The 24422-nt window shown below is 41.2% G+C and overlaps 1 protein-coding gene across 3 annotated transcripts in view; it reads left to right on the forward strand.

The window, feature by feature from the left end:
- The window catches only part of man1a1 (mannosidase, alpha, class 1A, member 1), a 125497-nt gene that overhangs the window by 48494 nt on the left and 52581 nt on the right, over window positions 1-24422 (forward strand). For all 3 annotated transcript variants that reach the window (XM_023953195.2, XM_078942574.1, XM_078942575.1), the window contains exons 3-4: window positions 1846-1961; window positions 7144-7224. In XM_023953195.2, coding sequence (XP_023808963.1) covers window positions 1846-1961; window positions 7144-7224 — 197 coding nt within the window. The remainder of the gene's footprint in view (window positions 1-1845; window positions 1962-7143; window positions 7225-24422) is intronic.

Genomic DNA, 24422 nt, shown 5'->3' on the forward strand with positions numbered 1-24422 from the left:
GGGTTTCAAGCGAACAGTCTGGCCTCTAATCAAAATCTGTTTCCACAAAATGTTTTGAACATAGCCAGACTGTATTACTAGTTGGTACCACAGTGATCCATCCAGCTCTTGTGATAGTTAAGGCCCACTTTTTCCTCAAGTCTGAATCCATTAGAAACCAGCAAGGAAAGTTCAGTCACAAAATAAAGTTTACATTTATGTCGACAGCAAATTATACGTACATCATGCAGCATGTTGATAATAAAAGCCATGCACCATGTGTACTATTAATGAAGCCCCTGCAGCATTAAAACAATAGAATTATGGTACCTACCTGTGAAATGTCATGCCTTCCTCCTTCATGGACTCATTTATCCAATTTTGGCAGTTGAAACCCGCACAATGAACTGGCATTTTGCAAAAAATGTGTTCACATGCTTGCACTACAGCAGTGAGTTGACCTCACCAAGATGGCGGTGCTCTCCTCCCATGAGGAATCACGTAATGTCTCCTCTAGCGATATGACTCATTGGTTAATACAGTGTGATTCTCAGTTTGCCATTTCTACTCAACTTCCTGTTTGTGTTCATCTTCACTGCTACGTAAACGTGTCTGTGTTTCTGAATTCTTTCATCCATCGAGCATAAACACGGCTCAGACAGCTGCTGCAAATGTGGAAGCATTACACACAAAAAATGACTAAATGATGAGCTTTTCAGTTTTCAGAATAGAAAAATGATTTACATTTAGAAAAAACTTTTGCTGAAGTTTTTGTATGTTTTGCTTTTAAAAGTGCAATGACGGTCAAAAGTTGTGTTTTAAGATTCAAAATAACCTCTAGATTTCTCTGAAATTATTTTGAATATATTTTGCTAAATGAAAGACTTCTACAGAAACTACTACTTAAGATAATATCCAACTCCTTTTCAGTCTTCTTATAATTTACGTCATGCAGATCAAATCTTTTTTGTTGTTCCAAGAGTTAAAAAAGAAATTGGAAAATATTCATTTTATTAAAAAGCACCCTCTGACTGGAACAATCTTCCTCCATCTATTCGCTCTTTAACCTCATTCTTTGCATTTAAAAATGCCTGTTTAGTACATCTTCAACACTCATGTAACTTTTTTTGATTTAATTTGATGATTTGATTTCTTTTTATTCCTTTACCTTAGACTAACTGCTAATAGGTGCAATAAATGTCTGTGTTTGTGTGTGTGTATGTGTGTGTGTGTGTCTGCCTGCTCTTTGCCTTGTATATTTTAAGTTCGTCTTTGTTTTGACATATGTAAGGTTTGCTCAACTGTATCTGTCGGTATTTGCTTGTTTTGTTGTATGTCGAGGACCCCCTTGAAAACGAGATGACATGTCATCCTTCAAACAAATACATTGAAATTGAAACAGGAAGTTGAATAAATCTGGCCTTTTTATTTTATTGAACTCACCCTAAACAGATCATTTGAGCCTTGTTGTTAGAGGTTTTGCTGGTGGCTTACTCTAAAGGTCTTCTCACTGAATCTTTATGTAGCAGCTTTTCATTCAGACCTCCCTCTGTCCTCCTCTGTCTCTCCGTGCGGTTCAGGCGGTCAGGCGCCTCCTCGGGTTTGTAGCGAGCAGGAGCGGGCTAGGCGCCTCCTCGGGTTTGCAGTTCCGATTTCCTAGATCGGCCCAAGCGCTGACAAACGCCGAGGCTGGAACGGCGGCGCTCTGAGGCTAATCAACCTCAATGAGCTGCTCTCCTGATGTTTGATCCATGCCGATAATCAGCAGCTCTCACCATCTGTCTGCTGAATGATTCTCTCTGCCTCCCGACTCCTGCTGCTCCTCCAGGATGTCTCACCACATGTCTCCCTCTCTGCTTCTTGCAGGGAGCATTAAAGGAGCCACGATAGTGGACGCTCTGGACACGCTCTTCATCATGGAGATGTCCGAGGAGTTCAACGCCGCCACGGAGTGGGTGGAGAAGAACCTGGACTTCAACGTGGTACGTGTGCATCAGGGATGCTCATAAACATTCTGACACTATCCCATGAGCCTCTGCAGGGTCACACATGTTTTCATGAAGTTCATTTGATCAGCTGCTTTAAGAAATCAAACAACAAAATCCATAAAACCAACAGCTCTTTAGAAATGACTAAACAAGGTGATGTATTAAAAAACAAAGCTAAGACTTTCAATGTCTCACTCTGACTGTAACCAAAGATCATGCTGTCAGATTTGAAAGGACGTAAGGATCCCACAGGAAAACCTTTACAATAGAAGCAACAACTGTCAATGACCATAACGAGCATCATTTGCAATCTTTTTACATCTAGTACAGGGGTCGGGAACCTTTTTGGCCAAGAGAGCCATAAACGCCACATATTTAATGTGGTGTCCTTTTCCCACACTGAGGCTTAACCTCTTTTGAGGTTCTTTATTCTGGTTAATGCTGGCTGTAACAAATGCCGTAAATTAATTCAGCAACTCCTGAATCTCTCCCGCCGAGATGAGAGCGCTTCTCCTAACTTTATATTCTCCTGCTCCCGCTCCAGCCCTCCCATTTCCCTTATTCGGCCCATAGCTGAACCCCATTGGTCCAAACTACCTAACAACAGGCTGAGCGACAGAACTGGGGGCCAATCAGATCTCTGCATGATGCGTTCATTGAACTCCAGAACTTATAACACGGCCCAACAGCCACCCAGTTAAACTCAAGCCGCGACAATATGTTTAAAACTAAATATACAAATGAATGTGTGCATTTGATGTAATTTCAACACTTCTAAAGTACAATAAGTCTGTGGATTCTTTTTAATAATATCGTTATGCTGTTGCTAATAAATGATGAGTATTTCTCGTGGTAGTTCTGCTGATGGTCTAGTCTGGTTGATACTTGGTGAGTTTCTGCTTCATGCAGGCGTTGAGACTTTAAACGTGATCAAAGGTCTGAATGTTCTTTAGATGTGACAAAGACTGATCACATGCAGATACGGAGCCAAACACACACTCACACACTGCAGTGAGTGACGGGCAGCAGGTTTTACGTTTTTACAATCCCTGCGCGATTCACCTACTGGCCGTGCCCACAACCCCACCCTCACCCTCTGCTTTCTCCCTCACACATCCCGTCCCCGCTACTGCGCGCTCTTTCTCAGAGACGGGAGCGCGCAGTTTTAGGCACGGCAATTCAAAGGTTTCTGGGTGGTACAAACTCTGTGAAATAATAGATAATAGTAAAGTGATAATGCTGGCGCAGATCCTTCTCTCCAAGCACGGATACTACTGCGCGCCTCTGGCATCGCATTGCGCCCGAGAAGGACTGGTCTGATGAATAAAAAAAATTGAAGATTTGTCTGCGAGCCACATGTGACCATCAAAAGAGCCATATATGGCTCGCGAGCCATAGGTTCCCGACCCCTGATCTAGTAGATTATATATTAAAATACACTTCAGACAATGTAATGAATGCTCTGAAAATGTAGAATAATGTTGGATTTTAATCATGGGCTAAATAAACTGAAACTGTCACCAGAAGTAAATCTAGGTTCAAAGTAAAATTATTAAAGTGTTTTTTATAGATTTGCCCGAAGTTCGGTTTACTGAACTAGGTTCTGAAACACTGATTTTCTTTTTTAATATAGTTGATTTGGATTTGCAAACTGTTCATTTCAAGCCATAAAACTAAACAAGACAGCAGAAATATATCCATCTGCTTCCGCTCATCTGGGATGGGGCCTCCAGGGCAGCAGTCTAAGCAAAGATGCCCAGACTTCCCTCTCCCAGGCCACTTCCTCCAGCTCATCTGAGGAGATCCCGAGATGTTCTCAGGCCAGCCGAGAGACGTAGGCCGTCCTGAATTCCCACCCTACTACTCCCTAACTACTAAAAAATCAATATAGTGCTGGACTACATAGTGCCCTGGATTTTAAAAGCATTCAGACACCATGCTCACTGCTTTTTCCTTTTAAACTGCGAATATGATGTCTCTACTTTCAGAGTAAAACTCTAATAAAGACGAGCATTCTACGATGAATATTAATGAATCTACTGTGTTCCGAAAATGAAAACGTTGATTGTTTATTTAAAAAATACCCCCCCCCCCCCCCCCCACACACACACACACACACAATGCAGTGCATTGTGGTCTATATTCGCCACTTTAGTAAGTATTGATGCACATTGGTTTATCACAGAGACTTCTGGGAAATTTCTGGGGCAATCGATTTTAGTCTGTCCAGCTTTCCTGGATATAAAAGATATAAAACCAAAAGTTTGGACACACCTTCCCATTTATTTAAATGAGAATTGGTCTGTACTGTATCTTTATATATGTATATATATATATCAAATGAAATTTATTGGAAAAAACATTTACATACACCAACATACACTTATCAGTAATTTAAGTGATCATAAATCAACTTTTATGCGTACAGAACATGGTATATTAAAATGTGAAGTAAAAAAGTTTGTCAAAATTAGTTTAATTAATGGCTTGAAAGGGAGTTAGTCGTTTCTGCGGTTTTGTCGTAGCTGTGTTAAAGTGATTCTATGTTAGCCATCGTTTAGCAGAACGGCATCCTCCTCTGCCTGCCATTAGAGCAGCGATGCTGACTCACAGCACAGAGATGAACTCGTCCTTTTGTGGTTTTAACAAGCTACAGTACCAGAAGATCTGTGGATAAGGCTTTGATCTGCAGAGCGCTAGGTAGAGGGTTTATCTCATCGACCCGTCCGGCTGCCCTCCTTAATTAGCTCTCTCTTTGTGCTGCTCATGCTGGTTTTTTCATACGCTCTTTAACATCACTGTGATAACATCCCGCAACTGCTGACTCACAGGGGCCATCGTCCAAAGATTTAACGCAGCTGCTGCTTCGGTTCGCCATTACTCCATTTTCTGTGGAGCTCCTGCTCTGTAGGAGTTTAAACGAATCTCAAGCAAAGTTTTGAAAAATGTAGATTACAGCTCAAGGAGTCATTTATTTTTAATCGAGGCGAATCCGAGGCTCAGTCTGCTTGTTTATTCAGCCTCTCGGGACACACTGAGTGGCTTTTCCACATGACAGCTCATTGTGTCCCACCCCAGCAGTGATGCATGCCAGCTGTCAGTCAGGCACGACATCTTCATCTGACTCAGGAAAGTTTCTTGTTGCCGTTTTTAGGATTGTTTTAGAGGCAATCCTCTCTGTTCGTGTCAACTCTGTGCTGCGCAGCTGGACTCCGTCTGAGGCCTCAGGAGACGGCAGGGCTCTGTTCCAGACTGGAATATATCTGCTCTGCATGGTGCGATCTGTTTATTTATGGCCTCAATGAGGGTCAAAGGCGGTTTTTTAACTGTCCAAGTGTTTTCCCCCCCAAAATGTTCTAAAACGTAGAGAAAAAACTGAGTAGAATTGTTAAAAAAAAAACTAACTTCAGGACTACTGAGGCTTAATAGAGCTGACAAAAAAACAAGCTTCTAACACCAGCATAAACAAACGCCTGTAAAAGGCACAATACTGAATAAAAGTTTCAGAAAAATATGTATTTAAAAAGTCGAATTCTATAAGCCGTGCAGCACTAAACCACGATGGAAACAGTAAAACGAGTGAGGCTCTTCTGACAGCCACAATGCTGTGAAGTGCCTCAATGACAGGTGAGCTTTCATGGTTACTGACTGTGGATAATCAGATAAGTTACCACTCAAAACTTGCATAAATACCAGCGTTGCATTACCCAGAGGTCAGTTTGCTTATTGCTTTATTTACATGTTTGTGACAGACAGCTCTCAGTGTCTAGGAGGCTGCAGTCACTTCCAACGGCTTTGAAGATGTTTATGGGTGTATTCAGACCGGACACATTTGATTCGTCTAAAGTGAACCAGAGGCCGTTTCCACCGATAAGCTGGAACACATTTTGAGTCTGACCCTGGTCCACGACCGGGAACCGCTATCTGACCCATCTTCGGAGGTGGTCTCCGTTCATTTCCAACCGGACGGAGCTCCGGTTCACTCAGTTTCCTCAGTCTCAATAGGCTCCTTGCTCGGAGTGAACAACTGAACCAAATCAGCCACCGTAGTCATTAGGTGAAATAAACTGAGAGCTGTGGACAAACATGGAACAGCATGGAAATGTGCTCTGATGAATGATGGCTCTTTAAAACAACTTTTAATCTGACACACATTGCCTCTCACTGTTTTCCCAGCAATCTATATGTCAGAAAGACTTATCAGCGTACTTTCTCAGCTGTCTTATTGCCAGTAACGGCCTCTGCCCTACCGAAGCAGCAGTAAAAAGTGTTGTACCTGATATTGATACAGAAGTCTGAATAAGTGAACCATCCCGATGTCTGGTAGAGGGCAGTCTGAATGCAGACCAAATGCAAGGTTCAGGACTCGATCTGGACCAAATTAGGCTGACTCAGTCCAGGCCAATGGACCTGTTCAGTCTGAATTCACCCTAAGAGTCATACGAACATCTCTTGGCCATTATGTTCCACCTTGACTGCAGGTGGCGCCCCGTTAAATAAACATCATCATTCATTTTAGTAGTTTCCATTTTCTGAGGCTATAAGTCAGACCCATTGACTGTGAGAGTGATTGCCGTAGAAACGGTGACTCAGACCGACTAAACGAATCACTGCCTACTGACATCGTCTGAGTCCTTCATGGCGGCGTCCGTAGCACCAAAAATGACTGAACTTCTTTTGGTAAGTGATTTTCTGTGGGTGATGTCGCACTCATGCAGTCAAGTGTTGGACTACAAGTTCGCCCCTGGTTCTATATGAAATGCCAAGCTGTAGTAATTAATGAAGGAAAATATGAAATAGATCCTATAAAATATTTCAAACAGACAGATTTTCCAGAAGACCACAATCTTTTCGATGCTTTAGGCTACATTTTTAAGTAAATAAAAAAAGGAAATCTTTTAACAAAAAGTTCAAGCCTTCCCTGCCGGGATGGGGACAAATGCGACACCTTGTCTCATTTTTCTGCTTTGAAAAATCGCCCACAGAGTATTTTGGACTTCATAGTAAACTACAGCGAGCAGCTGAGCTCATTTCTGTGGACTGTGGGATCCCCTCAGGCAAAGTGAAAGCCTGAAATATTCTGTTTTGAATTTTCACTTCTCCTAACAGCGAGAGTAGAATGATGCATTGGGAAGAAATAACCTGTGAAACCTTTTCTTTTTTGTCTCTGCTGCAGAATGCAGAAGTGTCAGTGTTTGAGGTGAACATCAGGTTCGTCGGAGGTCTGCTGTCTGCATACTACCTGTCAGGAAAGGAGGTAAGGCACCTTCTGCACCGAAACCAAAACAAGAAGCTACTCTCATTCCTGGTTACACTGGACCCACCATGGTCAGCTGCAACATTTTAATACTGTTTAAAAAGAAGTGCTAGAAAGTGACTAAAATTCTAGTTTGACTATGAAGAGTGTTTTTATAAGGAGATGTTGTTTTATTTGTGTGTATGTTTTGCAATCGTCTGATGAATCATAATGGAAGAACCCAACCATCTATATTTCTTGGAGAAACAGGAGTGACTTAGTAAAGCAAACTGCTTTCTCTATCTAGAGGAAAAGCATTATTTTCTGATGAAAAACTGGAGCTTTAAAAACTGTTCAGTAATTCTGACCTTCTCCAAAATGTCACCAACAGTTAAACAAGTTTAAATGATTATGTAAAAAGTACATTTGACAGTCAATATACTAAAAACAGCTGAACACCTTTTGTAATAATAAAGTAAATGCAAAATAATTGTATTTAGCTACAAAACGTGTTAGCTTAAGATACTTTATAGCTAACATTAAGGATGGGCCAATGTCATTTTTTCCAGCCGATACCGTTAACCGATGTTTCCCCAGCAACTGTGGCTGATAGGCGATATTTGCCGATACCGATACTTAAATGTCTACAGTTACACAAAGTTCAGATTTCCTTTTTGTTGCTTTATTAGAAATGCACAACTTTTCTTTTACTGGACAGTCAGATTGTTCTTTTTAACATACAGCAAAGGATCTTATAGGAAAAAGTATCACTTTAAAACGATATCTGTAAGCATTCAGACCATTTATTGAATGTTGGACACAACTGTAAACCATAAGCTCCCCATTGCCAGAGATCTTTTAGGAACAGCATGTATGCCTATCAAAAACCACATTTACCTAAAAAACAGTCAATTACTGACTACGCCTGTAACCATGAGCCACCCGATCTGTTAGGAACAAGAAGACATTTCAAAAATAAAATGTTCCTGAAAACAGTCAGAAGAATATCGGTAGATTTTTTAACATTGGACTGATACCAATAAACTCAAATTATTCAAATATCGGCCGATACCGGCACCAATATATCGCCCATCCCTAGCTAAAATGCTATATAACTTAATACAATCAATAGCCATGGAAGCGTATTGCATTTAAGAAAAAATAAATGGATAATCTGGATTCTGATCATTTTATAAAATAAAAAAAAAGAAATGAGTAAGTTTCAATGTTTTCCTTTATTAAAAAAAGAAACAAGTAATCTTTGTTCTAATTTTTTTCGTGTTAAAAAAGCAGGTGTTTTTCGCTTACATTTTTTTATGACTACAACTACAACCCATTTTTTAAAAAGTGGCAAAAATAGTAGTCAACGTATTAATGAAAGAATTCAACGTAAATTCTAAATGAGCTAAAAATGCTAAAGGTTTAGTTTAAAAACCTTTAAACTAAAACAGTTTTAGCATTCTTGCAATGAATTTCTAAATAGGCCAAACAGCTAGACTCTCATTAAAATCCATTAGAATTCACACTGGTGGAAATCCATAGATCTCTTTATCTTTTTTTAACATCTGATTATTTGTTGGGGCTTGTGGAAGTATTATAGCAGATTAGTCCTGCAACAACTCAAACCTCCAGCTTTTAGGAGTCAGCCTTGTGTTCAGATCTGGTCTGTTTTTTTTTGGTGAAAACGTTCATCCTTCAGTCATCAGAGCGACCGCTCTAAAGACAGAAAAAACAGACCTTCACGTTCCCCACTGCCTGAGGACACGGAGTAAGGACTTAGTCTTCCTCGCTATCACTGACCTTTCTACTTTAGTGCTCACATGTTCTCCGTTCATTGCCCACGATTTACATTCAGCAGCTGAATGAGGCTGAAGTGTGAGGCTGAGTGCTTCTTTATTAGCATGAAAAGAGTTCAAACAGAAGTCAGCTTTCGGGGCGAAATCCATTTAGAAGTTCCCAGAACATTTGGACACATGAAGGCGCAGGAAGCCTTCATGTTTTTCTGTCAAATGATGTCCAAGAGCCTGTTTTCAAATGACTAAACCCAAGAAAACTTGTGTTGTTTGCATTGACTGTATGTGAGAACTGGACTGTGACCCCTCCCCCTGGTGTTCCAAACAGGAAGTCCCTGCTGGCTATAGAGAAAGAAACAGCTGTTACTCACTCATTCAGTTTGTCAGAACAGAACATGTTTTTGATGATCCAAAATGTCTTTCTTGACATTTTTTCTGTAGTGCAAGTTATTTCAGTTATAAACTGGCCAATCAGATGCCTCAATAAAAGCATGTGGTCTCATGCCATACGTTTGAAACATTTGATTGGAAGTTTCTCTCCAGACCTTTTAGCAAGAAGACTTTAGCAAGACGAAAACACAGCGCCCAGATTTCATTAGCCGAAAACGGATGTCCGGAAGCAGTTCATGTCCCGCCTTTACTCCTACACTCCTGAGTGACAGGAGTGGTTGTCATAGAAACGTTGACTCAGAAAGACTTGAACCAATCACTGCTGACTGACATAGTCTAGCGGTGCCTAATTCGCGAAAAAATGGTGACTGAGTTAACTTCATGTGGTTGGAGATGGAAGTAAACCCTTTTCTATTGGTGACGTCGCACTCAGTCCAGTTCTCACATATAGTCAGTGGTTGTTAGACTTTAAGCTGCAGTATGACAAAAAAAAGGTTTAAAATAAAGATGATACCGTTTATAAATACAAATCTGTAAAACTACAATGATTAGAATAGTTTTACAATTCATCTGTAAGTAAGCAATACATATGTTCAGTTAAAGTCAACACAGAGCTTCCTGCTGAGAGTTTAATTACAGACTAAAATAAAAGTGCTGCTCTAAATGGGACTCCTCTTCATGTTCCTGCAGTTTGCATAGATGGGCAGCCTGACAGCTCTGTAAAATTTTAAAACCTTGCGCACACGTTGCATTTTTTATGAGAATAAAAGTGTTCGTTTTTGGTGATGGCAGAAGTTGATATTTTGGTTGAATTAGCCACATTTGGAGGGCCGGTGTGGGGGTTAGCACTGTCACCTCGCAGCCTCTGCTTCCGTATCAGCTGGGTCCTTCCTGTGTGGACTTTTATCTGCATGCGCCAGTCCAAAAACCTCCTTCATGAGTCGATTGGTGACTAAATTGGAAGCGAGTGTTTTTGTCCGTGGCTCCGGGCTGGCAACCTGTCCTGCACACTGGAACAGAGGATGGCTGGTTATGTTTGGTCATTAGGCTTCACTCTCAGGTTTCTTTCCAAAACACAGCTGAAGATGAAAAGAACCGGCGCATATTTGGGATGAACACGCAGATCAAACGTGCTTCAGAAAGGTTTTCATGGAGCTTCAAGCCGTTGGTCTGGAGTCAAAAGCAGCTTTTGTGAAACGCCGTTTCTCAAAGCTCTAAATGATGTTTTCTGCAGAACAGATGAAATCGTCAGCGTCGCCATGCTGGCTTCAGATCTGTACATCAACTCTGAAAGCTGAGCTGTCAGCTGGAGATAAAAACATGAAAGCAGGAGCAGCTTCAGACATATTTCAGGAGCTCGCTAAGTGGCTGAAGGTGTGCTAAAAGCAGCGTTTACCTGTCACCCCAACAGCTTTCAAAGCCACCCTCGGGCTTCTGTCAGCCGCGCCGCTGTCCTTCCTTTAGGGGAACGCAACTGCTTTGGTTAAGGTGACGACAATCCACTCCGCCTTTGATTCGGTGCTGAAAGTTTTATCAGAAAAACATCATCGTCAGCCAGCCGGCTCCTTTCTGGGAATGGCGTCGACGACAGACGAGATGCACACATTCTCTCTGGCCTTGGCTCAAAACGTTATCTCTGGTTTAAAAAGAAAAAAAAAACTGATCAGGGTAAGTGCAGCTGGATGTGTGAGCCCTACCTGCAGGCCTTTCACATCACCTATTTGTCCTCTTCCTCTGAAGAAAGGAAGACGTGAAGTACGACAGGAAACAAAGAGAGACCAACTAAATTAAAGCCTTTTACTCTCTGCTAATCAAAGCTAAGTGCCTCAAAGGAAGAAGAGCCTCTGCAGCAGGAATGAAAGGCAGAGCATGAAGAAAGTTGGACTGGAAAATGAGGGAGGCTTAAAGAAATGTGGATAGATTGAGGACTGCATGAGCTGATGAAAAACCAGCAATGGGGGATAAAGAGAATTAAAAAAAGAAAAAAGAGAAAGTGGCTCACACTCAACTAAACCTCCTTAACCCCTTCATTTACCGGCATTGTAATACGACGAATTATTCACGAATCTCCTTCACTTTTAGCTGCCAGCAAGAGTAATCCGGTAATGGAAGGAATGAGGGTCCGAGTGACAGCCTGAGCCCCCATCAGGCGCATTCTGCTTCTGTACCAACACATCTGATTCAGCTCATCAGCTCTTCATCAAGCTCAGTGAAAGCGAAGTAATGACACATTGATTTGGCTCAGGTGTTGGCGCAGGGAAACGTCGACCACGCAGAGCAGAGCAGAGCAGGGCAGGGAGGATACGTTGAAGAATGTATGCAGGAATACCGCAGAGCTAAAGCTGGACTCGACTTCTTGGTGTTGTTTGTCGGCTAGGCGTTGGTGCCAAACAGCCTCAGCTCGACTGCAGTACTCCTCATTTAAACCAAAGAACAGGACGCTTAAACAAATAAGAAATGCACTAAGACGTATTGGATTTTTAATTTAACGGTGTTTTCACATTTCCCAGACAGGCACTTGTGTGTCCTGTCAGTCTCACCCAAGAATAATCAACAGTTGATTAAGGAAACACAAAATCAATTATTCTTTGCCACTGAAGCAGGATATTTTGTTATTAGGTCTTATTTGAGAAGGCAAAGACTGGAAAGAGAGGCCATGAAATGCAGTTAACCAGCTTCAGGTTGGAATTTTCATTGGCTTTAGACCTCAAAATCTGGGAATTTAGCCTGAAAATTGTCTGTACCACTGTTTCATTAAATAAAGATGGTGAAATCATACGATGTAAGAAAAAATGGCTGCATGTTAGCCTACTTAGACGGCCCATTTTTACCTGTAAGGGCAGTTGTGAATAAGCCTTTACTCTGTCTTGAGACATGAAAAAACTACAGTTGCTAAGGGAGTTCATCAACAGAGACTCATTTCTGTAATGTTATGTCTTTATTCCTGTGTAGTGTTTACCTTTAAAAGTTGTTTGAACTCCTGTTGTCTGGGTTAAATGAGGCCTGACCTGTAGCAAAGGGGGCTTTTAGCCAGGAAAGGCAGCAGGCGCTATGCCGCCCTGCAGAACCAAACACAAATCTCTTTGATTTGTTTGCCATTGATCTTTGCGCTCCAAACAACAGGAAATACAGTAGCTGAACATTATGGGCCCAATGCCGGGCCTTGATTCATTCCCTGAAAGCTTTTATTGTTGGTGATTGATCAGGCGGCTCATGAAGACGGATAATCGGGCACAGAATTGCCCTGCATGTCATTAACAATCATTCCACCAATTTATTACACTCCATTTAAATAATATTTCCCAGGTATACTGACAAATCTCAGCAACACTCAGAGTTGCAGTCAGGAAAGCTCGGCTCTAGCTTCATGATATCCTCATGCAATAACAGATTACAGATGTTGTTTCTGATAGATGGAGCTGACCTCATTTAACTTTTCAAAATTTGACAAATCTACTACTTTATGGGGAATCATAAATAAAAAAGTCTTTAACCCCAATAGAGGCTGTGATATTTGTGGCAGATGAATTAGGATAATGTTCTCTTTAAAAGTTAGGTGCCTTTCAGGCGAATCTACACATTAGCCAATCATTAATGGTGTAACATGTTGACTCGATTTACCGTCTTTAATGTCAGCATGAACACTAGCAGTAGGGTACGAAGGTAAAAGAGGGGTTCTGTCAAAAAATTCTGTTTTTTTTTTTAGTTGATTTGAGTTGAATTATGGAGTTGCCACACGAATAAAGCTAATAAAGAACACAAAGTCTAATGAAAAACAAACACTAAGATATTTTTATGAGATTTCGTCCTAATTCCAAAATCTTGTAGACTCCAAGAATACATGTCTAGTTCTTTAAATGTAACATATGAAGTACGCCTTAAGGCCTGTTCACACCGGGACGAATTTCGCGCGCGATATTCGCCGACGTTAAGCCTCGTGACTAAACAAAGGGCACCAATGTGAGTGTACACACCGACGCGCAAAACGCATGCGTAAAAGCGTCATTTTTTAAAAACGGGTTCGTTTTTTTGGTTTGACGCGCCGCGTCAAAATCTATCCGACCAATGAGAATGGCGCTTTTGCACACGTGTCTGGAGCTCCTGAAGTTACAGTAAAACACAACTTGGGGGCGCTCAAACACAAAACTGTCTTGCTGAGCACACGTACGTCACGGCGAAGAAGATAGATGCCAAGTAGCGTCTACACTGCCGCGAAGAAATAAGACGGACAAGATGCACTCACTGATGGACATTCTAAAATATCCCCGAAAACGCTCATGATACATTTTCAGCTGTTGTACCAGTCGATAAAACTCCCCATGTTCTTTTCTTCTCGTACCTAAGGGATGTACCCAAAATCGGCGTCTTTTCCAGCGTCTTTCATCATTCAACGGAACAATAATTTCTTCATCGCTGGAACTGGAGCTAGAGCTACTGGTGCTGGAAATATTCATGTTTTCTTTGTATGATTCTGACAAGCACGTAAATACTTGCTCTCTTCTTCTGAGTGAAAAGCGAGTTTAAGAAGCGTAAAGTTGCGCAGCGCCACCTTGTGTACAGGAGTATTTCTGTTTACATTAAGCGGCATCTAATGTCAGGGAATGAAATTGCATGTTCGCTCGGCTCATCGTCAGCGAAAATCGCCTGGGTGTGAACACAAAAAACGTGTTGAAAAACGCTGGCAAATAACGTGCGCCGATATTCGTCCCGGTGTGTACGGCCCTTAAGACTCTATCACTTGGCCGTATGTGTGTACCTTTTGAGACCAAAGTGACTCAGTAGCTGTGGTAAAGCAGGTGAAGTGGTCCTCTTCTATCTGCAAGGTTGACAGATTGATCTCCTGCCTCTCCATATGTGAAGGTGTCCTTGGAAAAGACCCTGAATCTCCATATAGCTCTTGATATGCTAATGTGTGTGACTTTAAAGAGCTTTATGAGACTCTGAGTGCTGCGAACAGAGCTTAAAAGAAGGTTAAAAACCACTCTGTGTTTTTGTAGCCAATGCATGTCGCTGTCGACACACTGACAGATAATTTACAAGTTTCCAGTTATGTCTATTTGCTTCCAACTGTCTGTCCAAACCATTTGTGTGACTGGTTGTTTTCTCGTAACTAATGGCTTAAACTGAAAGGGAACTTTAATTTAGCCCTTTAACACCAGAGCTTTAGATCCAATGTTGACATTCTTTCCACCACTATAAGTTTTCAACCGTTTATGTAATTAACGTAAATCCAGAGTATTCTAAAAGAAAAGCAGCTTTGCACTGATAAGCAACACTTTATAGTGGTGAAGTGCTTACATAATGAACGTAAATCAGGTGATTCTGTTGCAGAAAAAGCGGTGTACTAGCAAAACGTTGGTATTGCTATACAAGAATTAGCCGATAGACGTTAACCACGTAACCAAGAGTCAAGAGCGTCGAACAGTGTGTGTCATTGACAGAAATTTGTGTTTTTGGTGTTTTTGCCATGTTCCTTTAATGGAGGACATTTATAAAGGAAATACAGATTGAAACTGCTTTTCTGAGTATTTCTTTATTCAAATTGTTGTGATTCATGATCAGACGAAAACATGTCGTTGGAAAAAGCTTGTATCTGTGACGTAGGAGCTGATGCATCCACTTACAGACAATTAGATCCATGAACGTCTTTATTTTCCTCGTCTGAACTGGAATCTGGATCTAAGCTGTACAGCTGAATAGCTCAGACACTGCTCGCCATTTTTGTTTCACTGCTAATGTTAGTGTGATCAAAGGAATAATGAGATGTCAGAGCAGGTTTACTCCACGCTAACAGTCCCAGCCGCAACTCAGAAGTGAATTTCTAATGAAACTACTGCTGCTCTGCAGAAACTATGTCCAAGAAAATGACACAAGATTTTTGATTTAGCCTAAAAACGGCAAAAGGGAACGCTTTTGAAATAGATCAGAAGATGAGCAGTGTCGGCTTTCATTTCTCGTGTTAAAGGGTTAAAGAACTGTTTGTCAAGACATTTCTGAGCCTTTTAGCAAAGGATATTCCAGTAACTTGTTTCTCTTGGTCATTTTCACAGCTTCAGTGACGATTACCGCAAAAATGTTCAATGCGTGAATGAATGAATTCCATCAGCTTAACAAATCGATAACGCCACACAAATTAAGCCGGAAAGAGGATCTAAGTGAAGAGGCTGGAAAACCTGAAGTATCAGGATAACCTGATTTCATTCCTGAAAACACATGAAGGTCCACAATAGACTGAGATGGATTTATAGAGACAAAACTCGCACAAAAGCAACACACACGCATAAAGGGTGACCAAAGCAACCCATATTGACAGGCCATCTCCTGAGATTGTGATGTCCAATCAGACACCCATTGAGTGTTGCACGCACACACCTGCAGCTCTCCATTTACTTTATCCAACTCCTGTGTGCTGCTGTCAGATGGAATGAGGGGACGGATAAACACCTGGATGACTGTCTCCGCATTTTTCATTTCGTTTAATCTTTTATCTTCTTGTTTTGGGAGAAGCAAAGCACTTAAACATACAGATCGGAGTCCTGCAGAACCTGCTGTGCTCAGAGATGCTGGTTTCTTCCCATTGCACCATCAAAGATGTGGAGAAATCTTGTCTAAATGTCAATGTTTTTTAAGTCTCTGTTTATGTCTGCATTAAACAAATTAGAGACCCTTTAATCTAGTCTTTAAAAAAGGGGGGAATTATATTTACCAATGTGCCAGCTTCCCCTTTTGGTCCTTTGCTCTTGCTGTCATAACACATGCATTTACATGTTTTTTTTAAGCTTTGAAGCTGCAGAAAAGTCGGAAACTAAAGACTATATGTTTGAATCTTTAAAAACACCAGTATATGTGAAGCAAAAGATCCAAAAACCTCACAGTTGTGCTTAGATAGAGAATTGTTGTAGAAAGGACTGGTGTTACAATCCCTAACATTTATCACTCTTGAGGTTCTTGGACTCTCATTAAGTTTTGCCTGTGAGGCACATCATCAGTTGTGTACCTTGACATCTTAGGGGTGTTTTGGCTATTTATCACAATACACCCTCTTCTGAGGTAGGCTCACCAAAGGGTGATCAAGCCTGGGTGTGTGTCTTGCTGTTAGTTGGTCATTTTTGTCCATGTAATGTTACTTCTCCTCAGCCACAACCAATGGCTCGTCCTCTCAGCGGTGTTGGTCAGTTCTTTAATGGCCCCTGCATCCCACCTCCACTGGGCACACCCTGATATTCCAGCCTCTTTCCTCTGCCTCAGTCGGCACAAATTAGACCAGAAGACAAGGTCTGGACCCAGAGTGGTTGCTTCAAACCCCGAGGGGAAGATGAGCCTCTGGTTTAGGTTGACTCGCATTTCCCAGTCCCTGGCTGCATTCACAGGGGTCAGCTCAGGGTGGAAGGAATTACTCCTCGTCTTCTCCCCTTCACAGACAAATGGTGGTGGGTGTTGGTGCACATCTTGGCTGCTGATGGGTTAGGCATTGATAAATACCCTCTTGCACTCAAGTGTATTGGCAAGACTCGTCAAGACTAGGTTGTGTCTACATGTTTATCTACATGAAAAGGAAATACAATTTTAAGCTCAATTTTCCTTATATATGCCCTCTATCATCAAGACAATGCCACGACAACATGCAAAACACCAAAAAGACCATTTTTGTCGTAGTGGGTCTTTAAAATGTAAATTAAAAGAGTTGCAGTCTTTCAGTTGTGGTTATGATGTCTACACAGGTGTACTGTTTTACATATTAAAACATACTGAATCTTAAAGGGTTAAAGCCCGTTCACCAACATACACACACATTTCCACACTGGTGGGGGCTCTACTGCCATGCATGGCACCAACTCCAATCACTAGGAGCCATGTTGGGTGTAGTGTCTTTGGAGCAATATTTAGCCATAATGTTCCACCATACCCAAAGGTGGGTATGGCAGGAAATGAACTTGTGATCCTGCTATCAAAGGGCAACTGATCTACCTCTGCAACACAGCTGCCCATTTCATAAATGATAGAATGGCTCGGTCTCTTATTATTAAAGAAAGTAATACAGTCAACCCTTGACTTTCTTTCCTGTTGGACACTTGAGAAGCTCCTGTCTTACTGGAAGAGCCAGCATGATCACTGCTTTGTTGGGTTGTTGAAGTTTCAGACTCAGATTAGACAGGAAACATACTTTATTCTCAGCTTCCTATCAGCACATGGTACAGTGCTACTCCTCTCCAAGTCTTTCAAACCGCTCACAGTGTCGTCCTATCTCTGAACCCACAGTGTTTAGGTCAGCAGAACAGCCTGCATTGTTGATCGCCTGCATTCGTCTATAGCAGCTTCAGGATGGACAGCTCTCACTGCTATCTGCTTGAAATTCTTTTCACTCCGAGAGAACACCGACTTTGCTTGAGGGACGAAAAGAAAAAGCCTACGCCCCATCCCTGTTCCCCTCTGGGCCAACCCTTCTTCCCTCCTGCCGTGCTGAAGCAAAGCCTTCCTACATATCCACACACATTCACTCAGATGCGCTTCAGCGAAGGTTATTTACCAACCGTAGAAAAGGAAATTTTCTGGATATCTATCTTAATCCCTTTTTTGACTCGTCTGAGCCGCGGCGAGGAAAGTGAGCTGCAGCTGGAAGAAGAGGCTTTAAGAGACAGAGCAGGAACGTGAAGTATCAGACAAATATACCACATACTTCCCACTTCCTCTTAAGAAATAAAAGCACTCTTTGGGTTTAACGTTTAAGAATGATCTCTCAAAAGCCTGAGACAGGGAGGGAATTTATGTGAAGCGTTCACATATTTAATGTTTTGTTTAAAGTAAAGTGTTGATGTTCTGGGAATCAGTCGCAGAGGTTAGAAGGGTCCAAAATGTCAACACTGATGTGGACACTCTGAATTAGAGAGGGATTCCTGAAGAATGCCTTTAGATACTAATTTTAAGAAACATTTTTTTCAGAAAATTGGAAAATGCTGGAACTATGACCATTCTTTGCAGAGAGAGAAACATGACAGATAATCAGAATCAGAAATACTTTGAAACATTTGTTTGTCACCATAGCAACTGACAACAGAGGGAAAAAAAGACTTAAAATTAAATAAAAAGCAAGAACAAGAAAATGTAGCATAAATGCAAACATCAAGGTATTATAATTTAAAAAGCTTATTTACAGAACAGTGCAGGTAAAAGATGTGCAAAAGAAATGTGCAAAATAGAAAAAAATAAAATAAAAAGACAATAAAAAAATGTGCAAAGGTTATCTGTTGCATTCTGTGTTGTTGTACAGGGTTATTGCATTGGGTATGAATGACCTTTGGTACCGGGCAGTTTTGGAGCGGAGCTGTCTGAGCCTCCTAGAGAGGGAGCTGCGCTGTTTGTCCAGAAGAGGGTGGAGAGGATGCTCTGGGTTGTCCATGATTGAAAGGAGTCTGTTCAGTGACCTCCTCTCCGTCACTGCTTCAAATGTGTCCTGTTTGCAGCCAATGACAGAACCCGCCTTCCTGATCAGTCAGTCTGTTGGTGTCACTGACTGCAATGCTGCTTCCCCAGCTGACCACGGAGGAGAACAAGGTGCTGCCTACCACAGACTGGTAGAAGATCCCCAGCATTTTGCTGCACACATTAAATGACCTCAGCTTCCTTAGGAAGTAGTGTAAAAAAAAAAAGCGAGAAAAAAAACACAGATATTTATACTCCTCCACCGCTTCCACATCCTTGCCCAGGATGCAGAGGGGTTGTAAGACTGTCCTTTTCCTCCGGAAGTCGATCACCATTTCCCTGGTCTTGTCCACATTGAGCAGCAGGTGATTCTCTCCAGCCCACTCCACAAATAAGTCACACTATTAACAAGAACTTTCAAGAAACAATACACTCTCTATGGCTAGGACTGGCTGTCTGCTGGCAAAAAATGGGCAAAAATGCATGGACTCCCCTTAAAGTACGACCCTCCACAAGCCTGGACAACCTTTAAACCTGCAGTACCTCCGTACGCATATGACTATACCTTTATGCTGAAGCACAGTACATTTCACTCTGCCAGGCTCCTGACTACAGTACCCATAATGCACCAACGATCCATGAAGGGGTGCTTTGTAGTTACCCAAGAGGGTACTCAAACATTTAGACGGATTTTCTACAGAAAAAGGTCAATAACCACAACCAGAATTCACGCACAACACACCAGGTTAAAAGACACACACTTGATTTTTGAGATAATGGTTTAAAAAATACAATAACAAATGCTGGCGCTTTCCTTTGTCAGGTTTACTCATAAAAAATTATTTAGACTATTTTAGTATTTGTTAATTCTACTTTTTCTTTGTTATTTTGGCTCATTGGTTCACTGCTGTTTTTTAGTCAATAGGTTTGTTTGCATTCACACTCATAGGAACTAAACCAGTCAGTTTACAAGCAAACTAAAGCCCTCGCTCTCAAACTGACAAGAGTTCACTTGTGTCATCCTCATCAGAGTTCAGGTGAACTTTCACCTTAAACGGAGCAGACTACCCAAGAAAACCAAATGAAACCTTACAGAATAAAAGCATTTTTTAGGATTTCCTAAAACACAGCAGCTTCTCATCTAAATTACCTTCTTTCCATATACCACGGAAAGATTCGGATTAACCCACAAACAAGTCCTGTGGTAGCCACGTCCCATATTCCCTGTCTGATATGGAGTAAACATTTACATATGCACAAGCGGCTGTCTCTGGGGTTAGTGACTGACACATCTGTGGCAGGTTATTGTTAGAAACCACCGAATATCCCCCCCGAGTTCACGTCTGCCGCTTTGTTTCTCATTCCCGTCATCTGGCCTGCGGGGAGCCAGGCTGCTTCCCAGACCTGCTCTCATTGGACCTTATCTCCTCCCCTGCAGGCGAGATAAGGAAAGCAGGCCTGTTAATATAGTGGCGTGCACATTCATGCACGCACATGAGTGACAGAGGAAGCAGAAATAGCTCTCTCCTTGCTCTCGCATTTGAATATTATCAAACTGGAGCGCTATCTCATCACAGATTAGCAGCTGACTCTGACATGCCCATTGTTCAGCCTTTTCTGTCGTCGTATCTCCACCTTGTTGGGCTGTCAGTCAGGCTTGTGTCTCTTTTTGTTTTACATTACAGCTTTTTTTCCCTCTGTGTCCCTTGTATTGGTGTTGTGGAGGGAAAGAGATCCTGTTTCATTACGGCTCTGTCCACTTGGGCCCCTTCTCTTGTCATGTTTAGGCAGAAGTTTGCAGTTCCTGTTTAGCTTGATGATTATTTTAGAATTGCAGAAATAAGGAGCACATTTGTTCAGAACATTTCAGGTCTGGCCTCAGATCCAAACAGAACCAGACATAAAGCTCTGATTAAAAACCTATTGAGCCAAACGGTTCCACATCCCCCCACTGTCAAATACCAGCCACCCTGCATGGTATAGTCATTTATTTTAATTACAGTTGCAGCAAGTTAGATGAACGGAGGGCGAAGCAGGCTTCATTCTGCTCAGTGGTGTGAAAAGAGCGACTGCTTCCTTGGGTAAAACTTCAGGGCCATTCGCCGTTCACTGAATGCCAACAAACACTCGCCAAGAACGACCCAAACTAATGGAAACTGCAAACAAAAGCATTGGTCGTAACATTACCGAAACGACCTGCCAAACAGTTTCACTGTCACCTAAAAGCAGTTTATAAACTCAGGCACGAGCTGCCATGTTGCTTTGTGTGCTACAGTTTTATTCAGCACAAAAGGAAGAACAACTGGAACCAAGAACAAGACGTTTCCTTCTGATGGAATGGCAGCTGTAAGCTTACACCAGGTGGAGTGAGTCTTTTTTTTTAGCATTTGGGATTGCAACACTTTCTTTTGTACAATGTGTTGTTTGCTTCGTATACAGTTTTAGTTCAGTCAGCAAAACACAACCTAATTACAGCTCTAAAAGTTGTAATTAAATTCAAAAACTTTGAGTCCGTGATTATATGGCTACACTTTGAATTTTACGAGTTCATCACAAAACATGCAGAAAAAAAGCATTAGAAATTAGGCAATGATCTCTTGATTTTCCCATGGAATCAGGCAGTTCTAAGCCACTGTAGATGACAAAATGTACCTTTAACCACAGTCATGGAAACTGTAATATTAAAGTCCCACTCTGATCATCTTTTGATCTATTATAAAATGGTCTTTTGATTAAGATTATGCCAGACCAAGAAAAAGAAAGAGGAACATGGATCTATTTGTGGATGCATCAGAATAGAGCAAAGCAGGACGTTTCTGGCCCGCCCAGCGTACTTTCTACGCCACAAATACAATGTCTGCTCCTGATTCACAATGATTTGAATGAAGAAAGGCAGTTTTAAGCTTAATTTTTTAAATAAATGACCCTCATCATGAAAAAAATTCCACAAGAACATGTGAAAAACAGCAAAAAACATAATTTTCATTGGAGTGGGTCTGTAAGTCATGAACACACATGGCCTGGGCCTGTTAACACATGTCTGAAAAAACTTTGGGAACTAAATTTAAGGCCTTTTTGTGTATTTCTGTCTTAATCTGAATTACTGTGAAGGTCTTTGAGCACCTAAACGATATTTAGTCTGTTGCAGCTGAAGTTCAGTCAATATCATGTTTTAAGCAAGACTGTTTGCAGTTTGTGTCGCGATAAAGACTGACGGTCTAGACTCTGCACTATCGCACACCGGATTGTAAAGAGGAAGTGATGCCTTTTACCAAAAGAAAACAAATGTTTTTATAAAAATTATGACAATTAGTCAATGAGGCGCTATTATTGCTCTGTTGGGAGACTGGATTTAAACACGATCCGACTGTTTATTGAAGTAGTCAGCGTTAAACAACAACATCAGTTGTTTTTAATGACAGATATTTGGCACATTAGGTAATTAGGCTAATTTAGACATTTTAAAAGTCTATAAAACTTAAATGACAGTAGAAACATTTGCCAAAAGAAAATAACATGCTTAATTATGAATTATGAAGCCAGTGTATAATTATAATAATAAGCTATAGATTTGTTCATCAGTGTAAAGCAGGACGGTCGTGGTTTTCATCCAGAAGGAGCGTTTTCTCTCACTGCTGTTGATGAAGATGAGGAAGAATCAAACATGTACATCCCAGTGTGGTGGAAAAAACCTCACTTTCATTTCCCCTAAACAGGACTCCATTTATAATGTTTGATGGTTTTATTTATAAAAGTGACGGTGGTTCCAGTTATTGAATAAATCAAAACAGTTATTGAATGTTAACATCCTATGGCTCCTACAATAACTGTTAAGAACTGAGTTTAGTTTAGTTATCCATGTTTCATTTAAAAAATCGACTTTTCAAAATAAGTCGATTTTAAGTTTGCTTTTATGTATCGCAGACAGCAATGTGATCAATTGCAGAACATCATGCAGTGAATTGCGACTAAACATTTTAATCATTGTCCTGCACTGGAAAATGCATCTATTTAAGGTCATGACCTCTGACCTAGAGTAAAGCTGCAACATCCACTAACCAGATGGAATGATTTCCAACTGCAAACCGAATCAATCTTAGTTTAGTCATAATGAATAATTCTTTCTTTACATCTAGATATTTTTGTAGTTTAGCATTTCACTTAAAGTCGCACTCTGATCCTCTTCTGATCTGTTTTTTAAAGCGCTCCCAGTGGTCTCTGAATTCTGATTCTTGTTTTTAGCCAAATAAAATAAAAATAAAAACAGTTGTTTTCTAGGATATGGTTTCAATAGAAATTTGCCTTTGAAGTTTGGGTGGCACCGTTGGTGTGGAGCAACCTGTTGCTGAGAGCTCTCTGCTTACAAGCTCTCCTGCTAGCTTACAGCCCCTCCCACCCCCTACCTAACATTACCGGTGCAACAAAAATGGCGAGCAATATCGTAGCTATCCAGCCGTACAGTTTAGATCCAGATTCCAGCTCAGACGAGGAAAAGAAAGACGTTCATGGATCTATTTGTCTGACAGTGGATGCATCGGAATGAAGCAGATCAGGGAGCTTGGGACCCGCCCAGTTTATTTTCTTCATCACAAATACGACACATTTTTCCATCTGCTCCTGATTTATGATTTCAATAAATAGATACTCAGAAATACAATTTTAAGCTTAATTTTCTACAAGCTACAAGAACATATATTAAACTCAAAAAAACACAATTTTTATAGAAATGGGTCTTTAATCCTTAGACCGGAGCTTTCAACTGTTGGTCCAAGTAACACAAGTCTAACAGATTCTGAAGCAGACAAAAGCAGCCTTACACCCATATGCACCACCAGTTAGTAAAGTCAGCTAAAGCTTTGGTGTTTAAGGGTTAACTTGGGTTAAATTGTTCTCCCATTATAACACACATTTCTGCACTGACATGAATACTCAGTGTAGAGCGCGTGTATCTCCTAAACTGTCTAAATCTTGAAGTACAAGGCTATATTTGTATCTCCCTGTCCTGATCAATGAGCTCCATGTCCTGCAGCTCTGTTTTAATATTAATGCCAGGTCCTGCGTGCATGTTCTCACCCTTCAGCCGCTCTCTGAGCCTTACAGTCCAATTACATCAGCTGTCTCCCAGGCTTCGCTCCTGGGTCTCTGAGTGTGTCTGTGTCGTTGGCGGCGGCTGAAGTCCCTTCAGATGTTTTCTATGTTTTCCTGGTGCTTTTAAGAGTTCATACAGCAAGCCCACCTGCCTGTCACACACAACCCGCCTTTAAACAGAAAAGACCCGTAGAAATGGCTGCAGTGGTTTCTCTCTTATTGTTCTCTCGCAGTTTGACAGGTAGTGTTGTTTTATAACACCAGGCAGAGCTGCGCCTTTGTGTTCCCTTTGCTTGTTCAAAACCAGTCCTGTAGACCTGAATGTTTTCCTGAAAACTAAAAATATAATTGTTATTTCTGGTTCATTATTTCAACATTTAGGTTTAGTGTCTTGAATTAAAAATCATGTTTTTCATTACTGTCACAGTTTACTTGAGAATAAACAGAAATTTTTTTTTCTTTTGGATTTTATATCTGTTATGCCTTTGTCACAACTGCCCTCACAGGGGCATACAGGCTGTCTACGGG

Source organism: Oryzias latipes, chromosome 24 (genome assembly GCF_053564925.1).
Source record: "Oryzias latipes strain Hd-rR chromosome 24, Olatipes_Hd-rR_3.1".
In the NCBI taxonomy this organism is placed as follows: domain Eukaryota; kingdom Metazoa; phylum Chordata; class Actinopteri; order Beloniformes; family Adrianichthyidae; genus Oryzias; species Oryzias latipes.